Source organism: Dipodomys ordii, unplaced genomic scaffold (genome assembly GCF_000151885.1).
Source record: "Dipodomys ordii isolate 6190 unplaced genomic scaffold, Dord_2.0 Scaffold89, whole genome shotgun sequence".
Lineage (NCBI taxonomy): Eukaryota > Metazoa > Chordata > Mammalia > Rodentia > Heteromyidae > Dipodomys > Dipodomys ordii.
This window is the reverse complement of record NW_012267305.1, coordinates 55608-80867: the sequence shown is the minus strand read 5'-3', so window position 1 is coordinate 80867 and position 25260 is coordinate 55608. Positions and strand designations below refer to the sequence as shown.

At 47.1% G+C, this 25260-nt stretch overlaps 1 protein-coding gene across 3 annotated transcripts in view; it reads left to right on the top strand.

Annotated features, from left to right (window-relative positions):
- The window catches only part of Znf185 (zinc finger protein 185 (LIM domain)), a 54912-nt gene extending 30842 nt beyond the window's left edge, over positions 1-24070 (top strand). For 2 of the 3 annotated variants that reach the window (XM_013025910.1, XM_013025909.1), the window contains 7 exons: positions 10445-10642; positions 14133-14243; positions 15485-15565; positions 18477-18548; positions 21308-21410; positions 22566-22664; positions 23417-24070. In XM_013025910.1, the coding sequence (XP_012881364.1) occupies positions 10445-10642; positions 14133-14243; positions 15485-15565; positions 18477-18548; positions 21308-21410; positions 22566-22664 (664 nt within the window). In that variant the 3' untranslated portion in view covers positions 23417-24070. Of the gene's footprint in view, positions 1-4361; positions 4560-10444; positions 10643-14132; positions 14244-15484; positions 15566-18476; positions 18549-21307; positions 21411-22565; positions 22665-23416 lie in introns of all 3 variants that reach the window. The other variant, XM_013025911.1, reaches the window with a different exon arrangement.
- The last annotated feature ends 1190 nt before the right edge of the window (positions 24071-25260 follow it).

Sequence of the window (25260 nt, the reverse complement as noted above, 5' to 3'; positions counted from 1 at the left end):
TCTGGAATGGAGCGAGAAAGCATGGGTATGCAGTAGCCTTTGTCTAGGAAGGTCAGGCAGGAGAGCTGGCCTCAGGAACAGGGCAAAGAAGGAAGCCCCAGGGGGAACCTCGCAACAAACGCCTCGGAGGCCAGGAAGCTTTCTGTGAAATCCTATTGCTTCCAGCTGGTTAGTGCTCCCAAATCAGGAAGTATCACCCTCTTTCAGTTTGGTCCAGGCTGGAACAAGACAAATCAAGTATGGCTTTGTTTGCAAGGAGTCCTCATGCAGTCTATGTGGAATAAGGGGGGAGGTTGGATAAGTTGTGGACCACATTTGAGCAACACATCAGTACTATAGCAGGGAAGGAGTCTTTGGTATGGTTTAACAGAGAGGTTGTTTTTGAGGTTTTTCTCTTCATTAGATTCCTATGAATAGGAGTCCTACAAACAGTGAGAAGAGGATCTAGGAAGCTCAAAAGAACCCAGTGTTTCCTCTGTGTATAGCTGTGTGTGTGCAGAGATGTGATGTGGGTCTTTGGGGGAAGGAAATGATGGGAGAGATGGCTTTTCAAAGTAAGTAGAGCTCACTGGCTTTTTGTGCACAATATTGTTAATGACCACAAGAGCAAGTTCACTTTGGGGCACCTGTTGTGTTCACAGTATCCCGTCGAGCGGCCCCTAGTCTGTCCAGGTTTATGCCTAGTTAGAATAAAGAGTTAAGGGTATGTCTGAGATAGAAAGGTGATGGTGACTGAAAACTTATATGCATTCAGAGTAGAGGTGATTCAGGTAAGGAAAAGGAAGGGACAAAAAGATCTCAGCTAGCTTTGTTATTCAGAAAATGTGCACTAATTTTGCAAAATGTTCAACATTTGAGGCAAGTACTTTTGAAATTGGCATCTGTTTCTTTTTGTGCTGGTCCCGAGGCTTGAACTCCTCATCTGTATGCTGTCTCTGAGCTTGCTTGCTTGATTTAGTTTATTTTTAGATCAATACTAGCACCCTACCACTTGAGCAACAGCTGTACTTACTACAGCTTTTTGTTGTTTAATTAGAGATAAGAATCTCACAGATTTTCCTGCCCAAGGTGGGTTTAAACTAGATCCTCAGATGTCAGCCTCCTGTTTACAATTGTGAGCCACCAGATCCTCGCTAATAGTTAAACCGTGTGTGTGTGTGTGTGTGTGTGTGTGTGTGTGTGTGTGTGTGTTTGCCTTGTACTAGCACTGGGTCTTGAACTCTAGACTTATGCTTTCCCTTGCCTTTTCTGATTAAGGCTGGTACTCAACCATTTGAGCCATTGCTCCATTTTGTTTTTTCTTTTTACAGCTCTCAGTCTCTTCTCTTTTCCTAGCTAGGTGGTGAATATCTTCCTGAGCTAATCTCCCCTCTTCTTCACTCCAAGAGTGATCTAGTAAATAAGGCATCTAATTTCCACAACCGAGGGCTGGAGATACTCTCTCTTGAAAGTTAGAGACTAGACATGCCAGTCTACATGAATATCATTCACTACACATGACAGCACCTCATCTCCCAACACACACAACGGATATAACAAGAAAAAACAGTAATAATGCTGAGGTTGCCAATTCCTGCTCTTTCACATTCACGATCTGCTTGTGAACAGTCAGGCTGTAAACAAGAAAAGGCGTGGACCTGAGGGTAGCCGAACCTGACAGAGACGTCATATTACGCAGGACAGGCAGAAGGCGTGGTCCACCGCTTTGGCGAGATTTCCTGGCGGCTTGCGCGGAGCCACTTGTGAGTGCGCCTGCGCAGGCCGCCATTTCCTGCAGCCGAGAGCTTGGGCTGCGACGTCTTTGGGAAAAGGCGCTGGTCGGGAAGTCAAAATGGCTGCTCGGTCGCGATCCGGCATAATGGGGCTCCTCCAGAGGTCGTACCCGCGTCGGCCGGTAGGTGGCAGGCGAGGATCACAAATGGTGTTGGCCGCTCCGTGGCCCCTCCCCCACACTGCTGGGCTCCGCCGCCCCGCCCCCAGGGCCCAGAGGAGCCGTCCCCAGGGACAGCACGATGCGATGTGCGCAGGGAGGGGGAAGAGTCAGCAGAAGAGGAGAGGAAGAGATCGCAGTGGGGCCTTGTCCCCAGAGGACTCTGGGCAAAGCCCGAATGAGGGGCAGGGGGTGGGGAACTGGCCTGTGCCCTGCAGCTCAATGATAAGGGACTTAGAAGTTTGATGGGGGAGCAGGCTGGGCAGGCGACAGCAGGGGTGGGAGGTTACAGAATGCTTGAATTTTGCCTAGGTTATAAAGCTATTCCAACTGAATCTGTAGATATTCTGCACTATACTAACTTTGTTCTGCTCCGTTACATGGATAGGAAGAGATGATACAGTACACTGGTGGCACTACACTCCGATGCTTGAGTTCAAAACCAAAGTCTACATCATTGACTACTTGTGTGGCCTTGGAGGTATTATTTGTTACCTGTATCCCTCCATTTCCTTATATGGATACTACTGGTCATAATATATTCTGTCATATAGACTTGTGAGGACTTCATGAGGCTGCATTAGGACATTTCTAAGCACAAAGGATTATGTCAAATGCTGGTTTTACAAAGGCTTCAAGTAAAATGAAACACCTCTAGAAGAATGATTCCCTTAGTCAGCCAAACAAGGGCCCTTAAGAAGCTTGTCTCTGCTTCCCTTAACTAAATTTATTGCTCTGAATTCATTTGATAACACATTTCCTTCCTGTTGAAGTGTTGTATCAGACTTTGCATGTAAAACGTGCTATTTTTCTCCTTGTTATGCAGCAGGTGTGGGTTTTACATGAGAAGCAGGTGAATTCTAGTTTCTTTCACTCACTGAGAACTCTTACCAGCACTAGAGGAATCTAGTCCAGATAGTGCCACAGTAGAAAGGGACAATGTCCTGTGGAGACTGTGCTTATGTCCAGAATTAGCAATGGGCACATTACCCTCCTGGATCTTTAATTCAGACTAATTCCTACACCCACACAAATGGCTTCCGAAAATCCAAAGAACTCCAAATATAAACCTGATTCATAGCCACCCTCATTATTACCTATCAGTAACCACTTAACTTCTAGGCAGTTCACAGACCCCAGACAAATTAACAAAGAAATAAGATTGTTCTCCTCCCCCTCCCCATATTATATTTCTCAACAATGCTGCTTGTGTTTGATTAATATTTCCTATTCTTGACCCCGATGGATTCCATCTCTTAAAATCAAAGTAGCGCTCCTCCAAGGCCTAGGATAAAGAGTTGTTATTCATCCATTTCTCCTTGTGTTGCACTGAACCCAAGATTGCTCTTTTTCTGTACGTTTGGGATTTTCTTTGGGGACGGGTGTGTATGTGCCAATCCTGAGGCTTGAATCCATGGCCTAGGAACCTTCTCTGAGCTTTTGCTCAAGGCTAGTGTTCTACCACTTGAGCCAGACCTCTATTTCTGGCTTTTGGAGGCGGGGGGGGGGTGGATAGTGTCTTGGAGATAAGAACCTTACAAACATTCCTGCTCAGGCTGGCTTTGAACCAGGATCCTCAGACCTCAGCCTCCTGAGTAGCTAGGAGTGCAAGCATGAGCCACAGGTAGGTGCCCAGCTTCCAAATTTCTCTTTTGAAGAAACTTGGTTCTGGTCCCTAATTTTGAGGACAGCTTCTATCACCACACTTCTACAAAGCACTGTGAAGCTGCAAGTGTCACTTGGTTTATTATCCCTGCCAGGGAGTTTTAGTTTCTCTTCAGTGAGGCCAAAAAATGACATCATTTTTGGACATAGAAGTCCCTGAAAAGCATGACCATCACCTTCCGTGTTAGTCCAGCATGAAAACAGGAAACCTATTTAGTATGAACTTAACTTCCTTAAATAAATAAGAGTGCCAGGGATGGTGGTAGTTGATGGTTTTGTCTTGGGGTCACCCACCACCAGCTACTGGAGGCAACCCAATAGTGCTACCAAGTTGCTTTAGGTTCAGTTAAATCTGAGTGCTGGGATGGTGGGCTCAGGTGCCCTTGGCCTAGGAGTTCCTAGGATCAGGAACAGGAATGGTGATGTGAGGGCTACACAAGTGGAAGATGAATGACCAGCATTTCCTCTTTCTTTCCCTGCTGCTTGTCTTGAGAATTCAGCACAGGTGTGATGTAAGGCCAGGAAGAACCCCAAAGAGTTTCCAGCCCAAGACAGCTGGGGAAGAAGACACTCCCTGCTGGATTCAAGTGCCTTTGTTTATTATCCACAGAGGCTAGCTTTTTCCGTGATAAATGAGGAGCAGTGTGCCTGGCTCCCCCCTGCTGCATCCTCAAACACATGAGCCCCTCTGTGCCTGCAGGAGCTGATGGTGAGTGTGGCCAGGGGAGCAAGGGCTACTTCCACCAATCATGTGCTTCTCTCTCAGGATCTCCGCCAGTTATGAGATGAAGATTGTGGACCCCAAGATCAGTGAGGCCTCGCCAGAGAGATCTGGAGCCCCAGGAGCTGTCAGGGAAGACACAGCTGCACCCGCTGAGCAATCGGAAGATCCCAGTGCCTTGGAGCCCCAGAGCAGCCTCAGCAGTTCGGAGCAGTGCGTTGAAGTGCAGAGCTGCAGCAGCAGGTGAGGTTCTAGCTGCCCTGGGCATCTGCCAGCTGGAGCTGAGGGGTTCTGTCAGGGGCCACAACCCAGGTAGAACTTGCTTCCTCCACTCCCATGCCAGCGTCTTGACATATTATAAAACCCGGTGCTTGTGCTGCTGCCTTGTGAGCAGGATCCTAACAGCTACTGCTAGGCTGGCTGCTTATGGCTTGAGATGCAAGGCTGGGGTTGTAATAGGTGGAGCTGTGTGAGCACAGGTGTACACACACGAATCCCCCGTGCCTCCCAGAGTTCATGTGCATGGCAGGTAGGGCGTAGGCTGATTTTGTGTGCATAGTGGTACTGTGCAAATGTGACAGACATCACTAATGACAAACTATAAGGGACAGGGATGATTGGAAGTGAAGATAATACCATGATAAGGCAGTGGAAGAAGGTCACAGTGAGAGGACTCAAGCGTGCTCTGAGCAGGTGGGAGTAGAAGTGACAGGAGATTGATTGGCATGTTGGTGTGTGTGCAGGGGGAGGAGAGAAAACATGATGTGACTGGTGTGGGTGGGAGATTTTCAAGTGTCTCCTTTTTCCACACAGCCATGCACATAGAACAGACTCTTCCACCCGCTGTGCCTCCATTGCTGTGACTTTTAGGAGTAAAGAAAAGAATTAGCTACTTCTGCAGATCAGTGTGGAGAGCTGCACACCTACCATAGAAACACTTCCCTGGCCCACAAGACAGGACATGGTGGAAGTGAAAGTGTGTCCTCCTGGGGGTCTTCTTGCATAAGTAGTCAGGTAGAAGGGCATTTCAGGGCCGGGTTCACCTGTTACAAACATTTTGTTATTTACGAATGTACTCGCTGGGTGTCGGTGGCGATACCTGCAATCCTAAGCGAATCGGAAGGCTCAGACTTGAGGATCCAACTTCAGATCTACCCTAAGAAGGGAAATCCAATTAACCAGCACCAAGTCAGAATTGGAGTTGTGGTTAAAGTGGTAGTGCACTAGCCTTGAACACAAAGCTCAAGGACAGTGGCCAGACCTTCACTTCAAGCTCTAATACCAACACAAAGAAAAGAATACTCCATGCATCCTTAGCTCCTTGGCCCTAGGCCCTCCAGGGGCCCAATCCAATGACACTGTGTACACAGCTCTGTCCCCTGTCTCGTCATTCTTCATACCTTGCTCAGTGTTCACACAATCAGGAGTATGGAAAAGGGCTGCAAAGAAGGTGATTGGTTCTTTTTTTCCTCTAGGGTGAGGATAGGTCGTGGTGTCAGGAAGGGTGTTCCTTGCAGGTGACATTGGAGCTGCATTGGAGGGCTAAGATACTGTTTGCCAAATGGATATGCTGGAGGTGGCTTTCCAGTAGAGGAAAGGGAACATGAAGCACGGTGGCCGTCGTGACAAGGGAAGTTAACTCCTCTCCTGGGAGAAGGCACCTTCCCCTGGGCACAGGGTCCCCAGGACTGCTGAGAGTTGCTATACAGGAGTGTGTCAGGACAGATAAGTTGTAGGAGGGTGAGGCTAGGGAGGTACAGGGCAGCATGAGGTCCGAGGTCCATGAGGAGGCCTAGAGAGGGGTGATAAGGCTGCACCATTGATAACTGACTGAGGGTAACAATGAGGAAAATGGGGTGTTAAGGCTGCTCCCTGGATGGCAAGGCTGGGTCACTAGGTGGAGGGTGAAAGCAACTAGCAGAGAGTGAAGAGGTAGGGATGGTGAGGTGTGGGGACCAGCATGAATCTGAAGTGCCTGGAGGCAATCTGAATGACAGGGTCCAGTATACCATTAAGTAAACGGGTGTGGAGCAGAGTGTCTACCTGGCTGAGAGCTGACACTTGTCAACATGTAGGGAGTAATGGAAGGGAGTAGGTGAGGTAGCTTGAAGCATGTCTTCAGAAGCCAATGGATACCAAGCCTACATTCTCTGCTTTGCCTCACCAGCACCCAGAGCCCTCATCCAGCCTCTGTCCATGGGGTTTGGGTTATAGAGGGAGATTTGGGAGCTGTACATCCAAACCTTTACCAGTAGACATGTATTCCCATTTCTGCTCTTGCTTTGTCTCAAAAACAAAGAAAAAGGCCAGGCGCCAGTGGCTCATGCCTCTAATTCTAGCTACTCAGGAGGCTAAGATCTGAGGATCGCAGTTCAAAGCCAGCCAATGCAGGAAAGTCCGTGAGACTCTTATCCCCAGTTACCCAGTAGCAAAGCAGAAGTGGTGCTATGGTTCAAGTGGTAGAGCGCTTGCCTTGAGCTGCAATGCACAGCAACAGCGCCCAAGCCGAGTTCAAGCCCCACAAACAACAACAACAAACAGAGAAAAAGAAGGGCATTATTGGCCTCCCGAACCCCTAATCAAGTATACAAAATAAAAAGAGGTAAAGTCAAGTGCTGGTAGCTCATGGCCGTAATCCTAGCTACTTAGGAGGCTGAGATCTAAGGATCACAATTTGAAACCAGGGCTGGGAAGGTGGTTCCGTGGTAGAGCGCTTGCCTTGCATGCACGAGGGCCTGGGTTCGATTCCTCAGCACCCATAAGCAAAAAGAAAAAAGCCAGAAGTGGCACTGTGGCTCAAGTGGTAGAGCGCTAGCCTAGAGCTGAAGAGCTGAGGGACAAACCATCCAGAGCAAGGAAGCTCCTGAGACTCCTATCTCAAATTAACTACCAAAAAAAAAATCTTGAGCTCAAGTGGTAGAGCACTAGCCTTGATCAAAAAGAAGCTTAGGGACATTACCCAGGCCCTGGGTTCAAACCTGAGGATTGGCAAAAAGAAAAAAAAGAGGTAAAAATCAATGATGTTGACAGGCCTAGGTAAGGAAGAGGATCCATAGAGAGGGTGTGAGAAGGAAGACTTGGGATAAATGGAAGAATTAGATAGGGGTGATGTCAGTGCCATGGCCGCTGCCTTGGGGAAGAGGGTTAGGGAGGAGGAGAGAGTGATGTTAGGAGTGTGAACCAAGGCGCAGTGCAATTGCAGCTGTGGGAGACAGGCGGGTATCCATAGCTCCCGGGTGGCAGGGAGGGATGGCTAGATATGAAAGCAACATAGTAGACAAGCTGAGTTTGCTGCTGAAATAGAAGACAGCAAAGGAGAGGGAGGACGGTTGCTGACGTCATAGCATAGTCTCAGAGCTGTGGGAAGGAAAGAAGCCTCTGTTTTGTAGACAGATGAGACGTAGACCGAGAAAGGTGTCAGCCAAAAACTGGGGACCTTGAAAAACATAGGGATTTTGATTTTTTCCCCCTCAGGAATTTATAAGCTGCCCCTGCCATAATTAAACAAAATGGCACCTAGTGACTCTTGTGTGTCCAGCCAAGTGCTCTAAGCACTGGGGACACAGACAAGGCCACACTATATGACAGGGGTCAGGGCTGACTTGAAAGTATGAAGAGAAGAGACCCCATGGGAAAAATCAAAGGAACACCCAAGCTAGCTGAAGGGACAGGACACCTCGAGGATGCAGTTTTCTGGGTGGTGAAAGGGATCCGGGAGACAGGGAGATTCTCCTGTGCTAATGTGTGGTTTGCTATGGCTAGTTTATGGTGACAAGTACGGGAACTGATGTTGGCCAAGTGATGTACAGAAGGATGTCAACGTCATGGGTTAAGGAGGGGAGGGATGTGGGACTGAAGTTGAGGGAAACACTGGTTTTGAATAGGACGTTTAAGTGCTCAACACATCCCAGCTTCTACCCCTCCGTCCTCCCTAGGCAAGGACGCCAGATGTGACCTGCTGAAACAAGATGGGGGGGAACAGTTTACTGAATGACACAGGACAAAGGCCATCCGGACATTTATTAGCTGCAAGAGGATGGGCCCTCCCTTAGATTTTCATCTGCAAAAAACAGGATGAAAATGTTACTGCTTCATGATAATAGCTGTGACTATTGTCAGTCTCTAAAAGGAAAGTGGCCTCTACCTTGGCTCTTGGGGACTACATTTGAAATGTTGCAAAGAAGAATTTTAGGACCCATCAAAGTAGAGACCAAGATAGTTTATTTCTAAAGCCAAACCAATAATAGTATACAACCCAGATATGGATGTAAGTACATCCACTAAGTAACTAAATGGGTGCTCTAGCATCATGGATATTTATGGTGGAAATATGGGCAGGGGTTAAGCTTAAATTTATTCCAGTTTCAACTTCAGCTTTGTTCTCGTACTTTCTGTCATTCTTGCAGTTATCCTAGTTTTGTTGTTGTTGTTATTGTTGTTGTTGTTGTTAACGGTGTTGTTTTGGTGTTCTGGGGCTTGAGCTTAGATCTTCAGTGGCCGTCCTTTAGCTTTGTCACTCAAGGCTGGTGCTTTACCACTTGAGCCACAGCTTCACTTCCAGATTTTTGCAGGCTAATTGAAAATAAGAGTTTCATAGAGTTTTCTGCCCCAGCTGGCAAACAATTGGGATTACAAGTGTGATCCACCTGCACCCAAGTGTCTGCTTTGATATAATCAATTGCACCCATTGATAACAGGTGCCATCAGTTTCCTAAATCTAGGCAATTGTGACATCAATGTTTGTTTTTCTTGATCATCCTTTTAAACAAAGTATGGGTTTCATCAGGTGCTTCTTTTAAGACAAATGTCTACCCTTGACATAAATGTTTTTCTTCTTTGTATATTGTTTGTGATCAATGGAGTTGTTTAACCATTTTTTTCTCCCCAAAGTTTTTTTTTCCAATATCTTTGCTGTTTTCCCAGAGTGTACTACTAATTAGTTGAGTAAGTGTAAGCAGGAAAGGTCAGAAAGCCTTAAAAAAAAAAAACTGTGAGGGAGTACAAAGCTTTAAAAAAAACTGTTTTTAATAAAGCCATTCATTAACATAATGTTTATCTCTCAATTCCTGGCTCTAGTTTCCCACCACCATTTACTTTCCTTGAGCTATACTAGTTCACAATAAATAAGCTGGGATGGAATGGGGGTGAGGAGCGAATGGGGTGTGCCATCTCTGAATGCAAACTGGAGGCAAAACATGTATGCCTGCGCATGCGTGCACAAAGATCATGGGCACTTAGACAAGCGTGTGTGCGCTTGCGCACGCAGCCATTTCACACATCGGAGATCTGGGGCTGGAGTGCTTTTGTGGAAATGCAATAGTTCTGAAGGTGAAATGGCTGCCAGATCATAATCGTCCTCAGCTGCGGGGTTTCTCTTCAGGGTGTACCCGAGATGGCCAGTAGATGGCGTTTGAGGATCACAAATGGCTCCAGCCGCTCCTCTGGGCCCCGCCCTAGCAACAGTTTTCACCCCATCCCCCTCTCAGTGGATATCGCAGCCCTTTTGACTATCCAGTGCCTACTAAAGAGTTGTACCTGCTCTCTCCTTTATCGAAGCCTCCGCAGCAGCCTAGGCTAAAACCCCGTCTCAGATTCCCAGCCCAGACTATGCTCACAAAGCTTCTTAACCTGGGAGCCTGAGGGGAAGGCTGGATGGATTAGGTCGTTATGCCCCTCCCTGCAATTCAACAGAACAGCTTGTAACTACTATGAATCTTTTTTTTTTAATGATCATTAAGTAGTTGCATAAAGAGGTTGCAATCCCCTAAGTCAGGTTATGAGAACGATGCATCTTGATGAATGCATTGAGTGTTTTTAAGAGTGTGTGGTAGGTTGGAGACTCAGAAGGACTGGAGTAAAGGAAGATGGCAGCATCGTGTGTTTCCAGTCAAAACCTCAAAATTTTAACACCTCACTGAGCTCATGAAGGGTACTTTGCCTTTTCCAATAACAAGACAGTAACAGAGATGAGTTCCCTGGAGGAAGCAATTCCCAGGCTTCCTATGGTGCAGGGCATGCCTGGCTCCTTTCTGCCGCTGCCCCTCTGTGCCTGTGACAGCTAGTGTGCCCGGAGCTCACAAGGGCTACTTCCACCCTCCCTCCAATCGTGCGCTCTCTCTCTCTCTCAGGATCTCCACCGGTTATGAGGTGAAGAGTGTGGGCCCCAAGATCAGTGAGGCCTCGCCAGAGAGATCTGGAGCCCCAGGAGCTGTCAGGGAAGACACAGCCGCACCCGCTGAGCAACCAGAAGATCCCAGTGCCTTGGAGCCCCAGAGCAGCCTCAGCAGTCCTGAGCAGTGCGTTGAAGTGCAGAGCTGCAGCAGCAGGTGAGGTTCTAGCTGCCCTGGGCATCTGCCAGCTGGAGCTGAGGGGTTCTGTCAGGGGCCACACACACACACACACACACACACACAGAGCCTGTTACTCTCTGAATGGAGGCAGAGACAGACCAAAAGCAAACAAGTCAGGATATACTCCTCACAATACTCCTGCACAGCTTTCACGTGGAGCCATAGTGTGACATCTCTTAGGCCAAGGCTAACAGCCAATTGGAGGCTGTCAATGTGGGTCAGGGGACTTCCGACATTCATGGAGTTGGGAGGTCCCAGGGGAAAAACTGAGATCTGAGGATCAAGATTTGAGGCCAGGCTGGGGAGGCAGTTCAGCAAGATTCTATCTCCAAGTAACCAGCAAAAAACCAGAACTGGAGGCACAGCTCACGTGGTAAAGCACTAGTCCTGAGCAAAAAAAAAAAAAAAAAAAAAGCCAAAGTCCTGAGTTTAAGCCCCAAGTACTAGTCTGAAAACAAACAACAAAAACAAACAAAAAACATCTATGAGGTAGAACCTGGGGAATTCAGATGCAGTAGAAAGCTGCAGTTCTAGGCTCTTTGGCAGTTTATATCAGTTGGTTAAGGCTCCTGGGTGTGGAGAGGGTATCTAAGGAAACTTGGACATACAGTGTGGTCTCTGGATGGATCGTCACATATTAGAAGACATAGAGGGCTGGAGAAAAATATCTTAACTTGATAACATTCTCCCCAATCCTGCAAGGTGACCTTCACCTCCGTCTCTGTGGTGGAGCTTTCTGGCCCCCACATCCAGCTTTGGTTCGTGGGAAGGCACCTTTGGCTCCTGCCCCAGCAGGTTGTAGAGTAGAGGCTTTTGACCCAAGGGAGGACTTCACTCCTCAGGATTCCCTCAGTCCTTGTGCTTCGAAACTGTTCTCCTGCCCTCTCACCTGATGTTGATCCATGCCCTCGCTCTCACCTCTCTGGTGGTTCTGTGCCTCTCAGTTCCAAGAAATGGCCTAAAAGAGATTACAATCCAGACAGTCGGCCCAGCACCTGCGTTATTAGTCACAGTGATATGCGTCCTGTCCTGCCGTTTTACCCCCAGTAAGCCAAGAAAGGAAAAATCGTGCTCTGACAGGAAGGGGCTCAGGATGGTCAGGGAAAGCTCTTGTACTGATGAAGCACTTCAGCTGTAAGGGCTTGCCTGTAAATAACCTGGGAAAAAGCAACTTGGGCAAATTAGACATGAGCCATGTGGCTGAAGGGGAGACAGTGAGGGGAACAGGACAGGAGCTAGGTCCTAGGCTAGGGAGAGGACACTGTTGAGAGGAAAGTGGGATAATTCCTCCAAGGGATGGACAGCAGTGTGTGTGTGTGTGTGTGTGTGTGTGTGTGTGTGTGTGTGGCGGGGGGAGAGCTCCTGCAGCTCTGGTTACAGTGCTGAGCAGTTGCCCTGGGATTGCTTTTTGAACCGTATCCCTTCAGTTCAGCTGTCTGCTCATTCTTCTGGACACGGATCACAGGATGCTTGCCACATGTTCAAACTACTCAGCCAGACAAAGTTCAGCTAGACAAAGTTCATCTTCTTTTTTTTTTTTTTTGTGGGTCCTGAGGCTTGAACTCTGGGCCTGGGCGCTGTCCCTCACCTCTTCAGCTCAAGGCGAGCGCTCTACCACTTGAGCCACAGCGCCACTTCCAGTTTTCTGGTGGTTTAATGGAGATAAGAGTCTCACGGACTTTCCTGCCCGGGCTGGCTTTGAACCGTGATCCTCAGATCTTAGCCCCTTGAGTAACTAGGATTACAGGCGTGAGCCACCGGCACCTGGCCTTCCTCTTCTTCTTGAAGAAAATTCTCTTCTTATTCTTGGCTTTTGCATTTTATTTCTCCCCTCCCCACATATACCTGTGTGTCCAAGTTCCTGTGGGGTCTCCCCTTCCATCCACTCTCTTCTCTGTATCCCTGCTTCATGGGGCGCTACAGGAGTAGTAGACACAGGATACGCAACGTGCGGTAGACAGGCAGGTCCCTAGGTGTTCTCTCTAAAGCCAGCTCTCTTGGGGAACTGCAAGCCAATCAGTGTGGCTGGGGGTTTGGTTGCATACGACTCAGCTTGAGACTGGGATGAAGAAGAGCTAGGCAGGTACCAGGTCATGACTGCTCATTCTGAAAGCATTTGGACTGTCAGGCACTGGATTCCCTGGCAAGAAAGTGATGCTCCAGAGCTGGGCCAGGTGCAAGAGCCATATCCACAGTAAGGAAAGAGTGGCAGAGAAGCCCATGTCAGCACAGGGCTGGGTGTGCCCAGCACTGGCCCATGGCTGAAGCACAAAGGAAAAGGTGATCAGTGGTGCCTGACAGGAGGTCTAGAATGACATCAGGCATCGTGCAGACTTTGGCACAAGAAGGTAGAGTGTGGGGCAACTAGAATTTGGGCAGAGAAAGGCCTGGGAGCAGCCTTGGAGTTTGCATCCCAGGACCGGAACCCTCTGTGGCATGGAGTCTGGCAGGAGCCTTCCTGGAGGATGTGCATCTGACTTTTGTCCTCATCCACATCTACATTCATTTGGCTTTCTGCCTTGGCCTTGTATTCTGCAGACTTCTCTGCAGGTCTGGGAGAGGGACTGTCTGCCTGACTAGGAGGCGAGTTGCTCTGTGTCTTCCTTTCTCTGTCCTCACTGTCATATCGTTAGCATCCCCACAAGTTATTCACAGAGGTCCGGGACCTGAGCTTCAGTCAGGTTGGAAGATTGGGGTCTCGCAGTGCCGAGTCAAGGTGTGAGTTGGGCTATGTCTCCACGCAGTCCAGCTGCTTTTCTGTTCCATAAAGCAACACGTTCATTTGTTGACCTCTGAGCACATGACATGATTGTAAAGGGAAGGACTGTGGGAGAAAGGATGGAGAAAAGAGAAAGTTATGGGCTATGATCTAGTGTATTATTGCATACATGAAAATAGTACAGTGAAGTTCACTAAAAGCTGAGGAGGGAGAGGGTTAACAAAGAGGAATAGAAGGGAGTGAATTTAGCTCAAAGGACACTGTATTCATGTATGTAAAGATGACAGTAAAACTCCTTTGCACAATTATTTTATGGTAATAAAAATGGGAAGGAAGGAAATGCATATATCAATATCTATCTAGTAGCAAATGATTAGTGAGTTGTAGGCATGGTTTAAGAAATACTGTTTTTTTGCTGGGAAGGTGGCTCAGTGGTATAGCACTTGCCTTGCATGGATGAGGCCCTAGGTTCGATTCCTCAGCACCAAGCAAAAAGAAAAAAGCCGAAAGTGGTGCTGTGGTTCAAGTGGTAGAGCGCTAGCCTTGAGCTGAAGAGCTGAGGGACAGCGCCCAGGCCCAGAGTTCAGGCCCCATGACCGGACCCCCCCTCAAAGAAAAAGTTATAAGAAATACTGTTATTCTTTAAAATCCATTGAACTAACAGTCTTGACATCAGGCTAGAAAACTCGGCGTGAAGGAAATGCCCGGCCTGTGTCCCAAGCCAAGCCTGTCCTCCATTTCTTTCAGGGTGAAAAGTCCATCAAGCTGCATGGTCACGGTGACTGTCACGGCCACTTCCGAGCAACCTCACATTTATATTCCGGGCTCCTCAAGTGAATTGGAATCCAGCCCAACCACGTAAGAAGGGAGACCTGCCATCGCAGAAGGGGTTTTCTGGGTGCATGGTGGCAGCTTTCTGTGTTCTCCTAGGAAGCAAAAGACTCAGCTTTCATTTCCTATTCCTCCCTTGTAATGCTTCCCACAATGGGTTGACACAGTTCTGTTTTAGTCCCCCTAGTATATTTACTAGCACCTTTGACCTGTTTGCAGGCCTGCATTTGGCTCTCTATCCCCTTTCCCTATCCCTGTATAAAGCTGAGATGGTGTGTGCATGGCATCAATGGATGCAACCAGCACCAGGTCTCCGCCACCCATGCGACCTTGCTAGCATGCCCATGAAACATGCCTGTGTGTGTCTCATTCATCCACCCACGGCCTCACCTGCACCTCTGGCCACCTCTTAGCATGCAGGAAGGGAGGGCATTGCAGGGAGTCTGCTGAGAGAAGTCGTGTGTGCTCAGGGGGTGACTAGAGGGCCCTATGCTAACATCTGGCAGTAGGCTGCAGCATGTAATGTGAAAATGAGGGCTAAGTGTGAGCCCTACTGAGCCCAGCATCATGCAGAACCTTGTTCCCAGTGCTCCCAGAGGCCTGTGTGGGATAAGGGGACTTCTGGGCCTGGGGACCTTCAAGAAGGAGAGAGGGCTTAAATTTGACATGGAAATGGTACAAGAGCTGAGGGCCTTGAGGGAAGGTACCAGATAGAAAGGGCTGGAATGGAAAACAATTGAGACTTGAACAATATTCTGGTTGTGGGTAGAAGAAGAAGACACAGCTACAGAGGAGCAGTAGAAAGGCACTGGCAGGAAGTGCAGGAGTCTAGCAAGAGGGTGCTGGCATTGAGGTCAGCATGGAGGAAGGCTACAGGATCCTCTCTCGGTCCAAACACAACCTACAGGCGGAGCTTTTTGTGTGGATTTTTTTTTAACTGTATTTTTTTTGTCTTTTCTTTTTTGGTACTGGGGATCGAACCCAGGACGTTGCGCTTGCTAGGCAAGCGCTTTGCCACTGACCTACATCCCAGCCCCAGGCGGAGCTTTTTGCCCATCCACAATGGTCTCAGTAACTTTGTCTGTTGCTGCTTGTGGAGGCTGGTATATACAAGCCACCAGCATCTGTAACCTGCACCTTCCTGTCACCTTCTACACTTCTGGTTCAAACATGGTTAGGGGTACTGATCTCTCCAGGCTACATCCAGTCCTTTGGAATGTTCTAGTATATTTCCTTCTGTTTTTTTTTTTGTGTGTGTGCTTCTTCAGCAAAGGCATTGTGTTTGTGAAGGAGTACATGAACGCTAGTGAGGTGTCTTCTGGGAAGCCAGCATCTCCACGGTATGGCAGGTAAGAGCATGTTCCAGATCCTTCCTTGTCATGGCCTTCTGCCAGGCCTTGTGTTGCCCTCATTCCTGTATCTGATTCCCTTTTCCAGGGCTCAGCTCTGAGTAGCTTCTGGGTAATCTTATTGTTGAAAGGACATGTCATATGATTTGCCAGTGACATGACTTTCTGTATTTTTTAGATGTGCTGCATAATTGGTGCCTTTGACTTTTCGCCTAACAGTTAGATCATTCTATATCCCGTACCCAGTGCCTCTCTTTTCTGTTTGTCTTTGTCACTTTCTTTCTTTCTTTTGTCAGTCATGGGGCTTGAACTCTGGGCTTGGGTGCTGTCCCTCAGCTCTTCCGCTCAAGGCTAGCACTCTACCACTTAAGTCACAGTGCCACTTCTGGTTTTCTGAGTGGTTTATTGGAGATAAGAGTCTCACGGACTTTCCTGCCCAGGTTGGCTTTGAACCATGACCCTCAGATCTCACCCTCCTTAGTAGCTAGGATGACAGGTGTGAGCCAGTGGCACCCAGCACTTTGCCACTTTCTTTTGTTGCAGAGATGGTGGGGCCCTTAGGGTTATCTCATTGAATCCATCCTGTTCCAGATCACAGGACTCTTGTCTTTGGCCCCATGTTCTTCCTCACCAGACTGCGTCAGTTGAGAGCACATGAGTAGTACTTGATGTGTATGTACTTTTCACTAGTCATCTTTTCAGTGTCTCCTTGCTTTCTGAGGGCACATAGAAGGCCATCTCCATGTCACCTCAGTGTTTTCCCACCTGCCCACATGGAGGCAGGGTACCCGGGGCCTCACAGAATGTGATATCACTGCAGGGCTGAGGATGTTTTTGTATGTGCTTGTTGGTCCTAGGGCTTAAACTCAGGGCTTCGATGCTGTCTTTGAGCTTCTTTTGTTCTAGGGTAGCACTCTACCACTTGAGCCATAGCTCCACTTGTGGATTTTTGGTAGTGAATTGCAAATGAGACTGTTACAGACTTTCCTGCATAAGCTGGTTTCAAATCATGATCCTCAGGTCTCAGCTTCCTGGGTAGCTAGGATTATAGGCGTGAGTCACCATTGCCTAGCTAGGGGTGAAGATTTTAGTAACCAGAGATGAACATCCTGGGCTTCTGGAAGTCTTCTACACTGGCTTTCACTATGGCTGGAGTGATTGATCAGCATGAGCAGCAGCGTGAAGTTCCAAGTCTCAGATGACCTCTCACTGCTTGGTTTATTTTAGATAAAGATGCTTTCTGAGTTGGAATGTGTCCTTGAAGTATATAATCCAGTGGGTTTGGGTATATTCACAGAAGTATGCAACTGTCACTATCCCATTCCAGAATAGGATTGTTACCTTCTCCCAACAAAGAACCCGTTGAACCCTTAACAGACCCCCTACTGCCTCCAGCCCTGGACCACACACTCCTCTGTGTTCTGTCTCTGTAGCCTTCTTCAAGGAGGGTCTAAGACGAGAAGTGACGCGTATGAAGCTTGCAGCATAGCCGTAGGTGCTGTCTCTGCCCTTCCTTCACTGAATCATGTCCCATTTTCTTCTTTTTCACTATCAGTCTGTTAAATTTCATTAATGGACTCTTTTTTGAGGGTTGGTACTAAGGCTTGAACTGACGGGCCATGCACTCTTGCTTGGCTTTTTCACTCAAGGCTAATGATCTACTGAACAAGCCACAAGTCCATTTTTGCTGGTTAATTGGAGATGAGTCTCATGGATTTTTCTGGGCTGCCTTCAAACCATGACCCTCAGATCTCAGCCTCCTGAGTAGCTAGGATTACAAATGTGAACCACCAGTACCTGGCTCATTCTTCAATCCTTGACAATTAAATTTATTTTAAAATTGAATTAAACATTTAATTACAATGTTATATCTAGTGAAAACTCTCGGACTTTTTCCTTAGCAGGCAGTGAGTACTGTGTAGTAGTCTCCTGCTTTCCCTTTTTGCTTTCCCTTTCAGGAAGCTTAGAGAAACTTCATGCTGACAAGAAATCAGGTCCAAGGCTGAAAAGTCAACTCATCTTTTATTCAGGGTTGCACTATAGGCAGGTTGACTGGTCTCTGACTAGCAATTCCTCAATACCTCATGGGCACCAAAGGAAATGGCAGCTCCATTAGGGGGTTTTGAGGTATGTAGCTAACCAGCTGTTTTCCCGGAAAATATTTGCAAGCCATTAGTTTTTTTTATTAAATAAAAACAAACAGTACTATTGAAAATGAAAGGTGGGTGTTGGTGGCTCACGCCTGTAATACTAGCTACTCAGGAGACTGAGATCTGAGGATTATGATTCAAAGCCAGCCTGATTAATCACCAGAAAACCGGAAGTGGCACTGTGACTCAAGTGGTAGAGCGCTTGCCTTTGAGCTGAAGAGCTCAGAGACACCACCCAGGCCCAGAGTTCAAGCCCCACAACTGACAAAAAAGAAAAGAAAAGAAAATGAAAACATGGAAATGAAAAGTTCCACCTCATGCCTAATCCTACCATATAAAGGAAGCAGAGATGGCATGCTGTACACTTCTCTTGCCTTTCCCAGAAATAGTGTCTGCTTTCTGCTGTTAGTGGGCTCCAGGTAACTCACAGTGTAATCCAGACACATACATGAATGGAAAAGCTCTAGTCTTTTTCTATTGGTCAGTAGAACTGAAGGTCTTCTTGTATCCAAGAAGCCATGTCATCTCCCTTCCCAAGGGATCTTGTTTATCCCCATGAAAGGGTTCTTCATCCAGATAATTAAACCTCCTTGGTATCATTATGCCTCTTATGGTACCAAGTGCCATTTAGGATTATGAGTGATGCCTGTCAGTGTAGTTATGTCTCAGCTTGAGGCCATGAATTCATGAGAGAAGTGTCCCCTGCTCATGATGGTGTTTATGATCTGACTCCCATCTTTTGCTCTCCATCATGTTTCCAGTGTCAGCAGTGCCGAGGACTCGCTTGACATGGAGAAGAAGCTCCCATACAACAGCACTCCATACTCTGAGAGGTACGTCTACTTTCTGACCAAGGAGCTTGCAGTTCCACATACAAAAGACAGTGAAGAATATCTCTGCACTGTATCTGTTTGCTTTAGTCAGCTTCTTCGTGATTTCTGATCTATTAGAACATCTGTCACACAGTGTAATACACTATGTAGGGTGGTGCCACTTTCCTCAGGATATCACTCTTATGGCAACTCAAGCCTGTGAACCCAGTTCAAAGCAAAAAATAGACACATCAGGCAACCAAGAAGGGAAGTGGTAGTGTCTGAAAACCCAGGGGTCACTTCCTCAGGAGAGGCAGTTCAGATCAGAAACTAATGAGCCACTATTGCACATTTAATCAGAAGTCAAAACTACAAAACGAAGAATGCACAAGGGTATAGAGTCATTGAATTGAATAAAGGGCCTGTGACTCCTCACTCACCAGTCATGAAAGGCACTGCCAGATGATAGCACAATCTTAGGATGATTTTGATAACAAAGAATTCCTACTTTTAAATTCTTGGAATAAGAGGGAAAAGAACATTTGAAATTGTATCCATTCTGGTTACAGTGAAGAAAAGAAGAGTAAGTTATGCAGGGAGTTGGTGGCAGAGCCATAGCTAAATCCTACTGCCTAACTAGTCCTAATGCCTTCTCATTTACTGCTAGCTCTAAAGTGCTGTGAGGATGTTCCAAAACCATGGCTAGACTTGGAAAAAATGGAAAGAAGGAAGAGTTGAAAAGAAAAGAACCTACCAGATGCTGGTGGCTCACGCCTGTAATCCTAAATACTCAGGGGGCTGAGATCTGAGGATTGCAGTTTAAAGCCAGCCCAGGCAGGAAAGTCCTTGAGACTCTTATCTCCAATTAACCACCATAAAACTGGAAGTGGTGCTGTAGCTCAAGCAGTAGAGTGCTAGCCTTGAGCTGAAGAGCTTAGGGACAGCGCCCAGGCCCAGAGTTCAAGTCCTACCACCGGAAAAAGAAAAGAAAAGAATCTTTTAAGTCTCTCCTCTCCCTAACAGAATAGTCAGAGGAGCAGATGAATGAACAAGGCCATAGAAATCCTTTCCAGGATGGCTGAAGAAAGAGCCAAACACCTAAATCCTGGGCAACCACATATCACTTAGTAAACCACATCACCAGGTGAATTCTTAGCACAAATGGCAATATACTAGTCTGTTACCTGTTGCTATCACAAATGCCTGAGGCAGAGAAGTTTCTAAAGAAGAGAGGCTTCTTTAGCTGACAGCAGTGGAAGCTCAAGAACATGACACTAACATGTTTGGCTAGGGTGAGAGGCCTCGTGGCATCACAGGATCCTTTTTTGGGGGAACTGACCTAACTATGAAAGATCTACATTGCTCTCTTTCAATGACCTAATTATATCCCTGAGGCCTAACTCTTAAAGATCCCACTGCATGTCCCAATACCATACTGAAGACCAAGCTTTCAGCACATGAACCCTTGGGCACACACTCCAACCAGAGGAGAGCAAGTGATTAAAAACATAGGAATGAATCAATTGTATAGGGTTAAATGGAATAAGGCAGATCAGATAGCCTAGAGCTCCCCCTCCTTGTGGTACAAATGTTAATCCAGAATCAAACATTTCTGGTCAATTGCTGAGTTTAGAGGAAAGCAGGAGATTCTCCAAGGACAACCTCAGGCGTCAGTGTCAGGTGCACAGACATGTGCACGTGCGAAGGAAGACTGAGTGAGATAGAAGGGCTAATGCAGTGGATTCCTCTTGCTAAGGCAGGGCTCTCTTGCAACACTGATACCTACAAAGAGCTCTGGCCAATAGGAAGGTGGATGGCTGAATGCAGCATACCATGATAATGCTGGGCTCTGGCAGGACCTGAGGAAGCCACGCTGCTAGCACTTCCCTGGGTCCTGTGAGAAGGAGGTATACATCTCTAGAAAAGAGCACCCATGATTTTAGCCTGGAGGAGCAGAGCAAACGGGAGCTTTTGGTACATCTTATGTGAAGAGGAAAAGCACAGGTGACTGTTACAAACAAAAAGGTGGATCTACCAGGCACCAGTGCCTCACACCTACTCAGGAGACTGACATCTGAGGATCCTGGTTTGAAGCCAGTCGGGGCAAGAAAGTCTGTGACACTATCATCTCCAATTAACCACCAACAAACCAACTCTCTCAACCAGTGCCAGGTACTGGTGGCTCCCACCTATAGTCCAAGGTACTCAGGAGGCTGAGAACTGAGGATCACAGTTCCAAGCCAGCCCAGGTAGACAAATCAGTGAGATTCTAATTTCCAGTTAGCCAGCAAAAGGCTAGAACTGGAGGTATGGCTCAATTGATAGAGCATAAGCCATGAGCAAAAATAGCCAAGGGAGATTGTGAGGCCCTGAGATCAGGCCTCAGTACCAGCACATAAAACCAAAAAGAAACAAACCAGAGCTCCTGGAACGCGGTTATGAATCACCCCAAAAGGCAGTATCTTCAACATTCACATGATTAAAGCAGGTTGTCCAAGCAGACTAACTGCGGGATCAGCCTAAGAATACAGAAGCAGAAGAGCAGGGTTCCGCAATCCCAGGCATAACATGGAGAAGGGCTGTCACACAAGACTAGTGGAGAATGGGTTAGACCTAGGACTCAGGGCTACGCTCCTAATTGTGCACCACAGAAATAAGGAGCAGGCTGGATATGCTGAGAGGCTGTAGGGCTGGCTACATCAAGACAGTAGGTCTTGTTGAATCATGTCAGAAACCTAAAAGACAGCTTTATCACTGGCTTCTTGTCTTTCTTCTTACAGAACAACTGGAGGTATCTGCACTTACTGCAGCCGGGAGATCCGAGACTGTCCAAAGATTACCTTAGAACATCTTGGCATCTGCTGCCATGAATATTGTTTTAAGGTAAGATGGAAGAATGGTGCTGGTGACATCCCACTGAGCATAAGAGTGGCATGGGTTCTAGAGGATTTGAAGGCAGTTTGCTGTCTGTGAGCAAGTGTGAACTGTCTTACATGTGCTGCAGGACTGAGGAAGTGAAGGGGAATTGGTAGCTGCACATGGCTAGTACCAATAGGAGAGACAAAAGTGGTCTTCTTCTCAACAAAGGGGCACTAAATATAAAGGTCCTAAGATGGAAGCCTGGAGGGTGCTAGCTGGCATTGCTAGTGTGGCAAATATGAGGGGGAGAATGAGAAGAAAGGAGGAACTGAGCCAGTCTCCGGTGGCTCACGCCTGTAATCCTAGCTACTCAGGAGGCCGAGATCTGAAAATCACAGTTCAAAGCCAGCCCAGGCAGGAAAGTCCATGAGACTCTAATCTCCAACCACTCAGAAAACCAGAAGTGGCGCTGTGCTCAAGTGGTAGAGCACTAGCCTTGAGTTGAAGAGTTCAGGGACAGCAGCCAGGCCAAGAGTTCAAGCCCCATGACCAACAAAAACAAAAAGAAAAAAAGAAGATTCTGGAGGTAGCTGGAAGCTGCACTGTGTACAGTGCTCGCCTAACATTTAAGGGCCTGCAACAAAGCCCCAGCAAAACCAACTAAACATACAAGAACAATTAAAGGAATCCCCCCCACACACAAGCATGAGTTTTTTGTCTTATGTTTGAAGTTGAGTTTTGCTTCTCTCCTTCCCCTGGTGTCTGTACTTGGGTTTGTGCTCAGGGCCTTTTGTTTGATAGGCAGGCACTCTACCCCTTGAGCCATGATTCCAGACCTTTTTTTCTTTAGTTATTTTTGTCAGTAGGGTCTTATGTGTTTGCTCAGGTCCAGCCTAAGACGATGCTCCTCATACCTGAGCCAACCACACAGCTGGGATCACAGACGTGTACCACCTGATTACGATGTGGTCTCATTAACTTTCTGCCTAGGCTAGACCTGAACCATAATGCTTCAGATCCCCGCCTCTGGAGTAACTAGGCATGAGCCAACACACTAGGTTGTTTTTCTTGCCTTGTTTTATTGTCTTCTTGGAAGTTCAGGCTGTGCTATGGGCTCACAGCATCTGCCTGCCCCCTTCCAGCTTTGAGTACTGACAGCCACCTGGCTTTCTCTTGCAGTGTGGCATCTGCAATAAACCAATGGGTGACCTCCTGGATCAGATCTTCATTCACCGAGACACCATCCACTGTGGGAAATGCTATGGAAAGCTCTTCTAGGTGGGTGCCTACAGCCCATAAGATAAGCAGTCAAGAATCTACCAGAGGGAAGAAATTTGTCTAGGTCTCTGCCTATGTCTTTCCCCAGGACCCTGCTATCCCTCTCAGCCTTTTGGTTCAGAGGGCCCTGAGTACTTGTCTTGTGCCATTTGACACTTGAGGTCTTCAGTAGCCTGGGTACTACTCCATGGGGATACTTCCAAGTTGGCCTAGTCATAGTCTCTTCCTGTCCACAGTACCTCCCACCCAGAAGCTCATCTGAGCTCTGTATCTCTGGGATGCCACTGGACCTCTGTTAGTCCCATTTTGTGACAAGGAAAAAGAGTCTGGGGGCACACCTAAAACACCTAGCTGGTTTGTAGTAGAATCAAGACCTTACCCCAGGTCTTCAGACTCCAGTTGTGGCCTTTCTACTCTATTCTTTCAGAGCCTTTTGAACACTTTCTGCCCAGCTTTAAATCCAAACATCAGAGCCTGGGTATTGAGTAGACTAGCCTCTAAGCTAACAGTCAGTGGGATTTCCCCAAGTATCTGAATACAGAGCAGGAAATTTCCCTTGAAGGCAACTGGAATGGGTAGCAAGCAAGCTCTTTGCCCCAGCTATATGCTGGTTGCCTTCTCTCCAGAAGATGCTTTTGAGTTGGACTCTAGCTCTTGAGCACTGGGGATGACAGATTACCTGCCCCCAGGGTCTGTGGCTGAATGTTGGGTTAGATGTTTATTTCCAATATCATACTTCTGTTTCCTTTTAGCTCCCCACCGGCTGAGCAGAAGCTGATGAATCCCAGACAAGTTTGGCTATCCCATTGCCTAAAGTTACTGGCTCCTCTCTTTCTCTCTCTCACTGATCTCTTCATACTTCTACCCATCTTAGATTGAACTTACTAACATCCAATACTGAATCTTAATGATGCTACACCAATTACTTCTGTGTGTAGTTTTTATAGCTTAAGAAATCTCTTTACAGCTATGAGTTCATTTCAGGCTTGAACTCCTTGATCAAAGGATCAAATAGGAACTGCATTTTGGCTTCTCTAAGACATACTGGCTTTTTAACAAATGCAGCCAATCTGGATGTTAGGCCTGGGCAGAAGTGTGGGGCTCAATGTGCTGATTCTCTTGAGGCTTCTGAGGGACCACATTGAAAAGTACTGACGATCCCTGGTGGGTAAATTGCAGGCATTGAATGCTAGGCATTAAATAGGCTAATGGCTTGTCTATTTGCCATATGCATTTAAAAATTTTTCCATCCACATTTTAAATTAGTTGTTTTACATGGAGTTATGTAGCAGATTTTAATTACTTCCTCCTATCTTCCTTTCACCATATTTGTTTTTCTGTGAAGGTTTGTGGGTATGTTTTGAGAAGTTTACCCAGTTAGACCTAAATTTAATAGAGTATGACTTTAGGGATGTTGATAGCTGATTAATATCTTTGCCTTCAATTCCTACTCGCTGAGATTGACACAGAAGTCCTCTCAACTAGCTTTTAGGGTACATAGACCCCAGCAAGGTTAAGACGAGAGAAAAAGCAGATCACATTTCCTAAGGCCTCTCCACATACCAGCTGTTATCAAAAAGTGAAGGCATTAATCTCTGTGACCATCCTGAGGAGGGGGGTGGGCATTTTTGTCCTCACGTTACACAAGGTAGTAAAGCTCAAGGAGCTGGCCTGACCTTCTGCAGAAGCCTGTGCAGAAACACTGCAGCCTCTCCCCACAGCCCATGCTTTCTCCAGGAGCCAATTGATTTGGTGTTCAGTATATGCCAAGCGCTGTTTGGAGGGCACCTAATTCCCACCATGCAACACCACCCTATGAGTTTCTCATGGAGTATACTCTTACAGAGGGGAACATTGTGAGACCAACTTCTCCTCTAAGCATCAAAGGGACTCCCTAAAATGCTCCAAGAGTCAGATTGCCCTTTCTCCCTCTCCTCCCTTTTCTATGAAAATTCCTCCAAACCAAAGCTTTCAAGTGGGATCAGATTTAGTTCCCAGATCTTCCCAAAGAGGTGCTTGTCTAACCAGAGAAAAATCCAATAGGCCTGCTTCCCTGACCACAGAGCCTTCGGTGACCTGATTTCCAGTCCAACTTCTGTCTCAAGGTAGCCACAACTACTGAGGCCCTGAGTTCAGAGAACACAGGAATCTGTTGGCTGGCAGCACACAGGCAGGCCCATCTGCACAGTGTGCTGACTGCATGAACTTGACTGTACTCTGCTGCCTTTAGCCCCAACAGTAATTTGTAAGTTCTTTGAGTGAAAGCGAGCACCAGTGGCTCACACCCATAATCCTAGCTAATTGGGAGACTAAGATAGGAGGATCATGGTTTAAAGCCAGCCTAGGCAAGAAAGTCTGTAAGACTCTTTATTGCCAATAAACTACCAAAAAAGCCAGAAGTGGAGCTGTGGTCCAATTGGTAGAGTGCTAACCTTGAGCAAAAGAAGCTCAGGGACAGTGCCCAGGCCCAGAATTCAAGCTCCAGGACTGGGGGAAAAAAAGTTGTCTTTTTTAAAAAATTAAAAATGAAGGCCTCTTCTCTTGATCTTATTTGAACATGTCTTTCCATCTTTTCACATTTTCTGAACCCTATGCA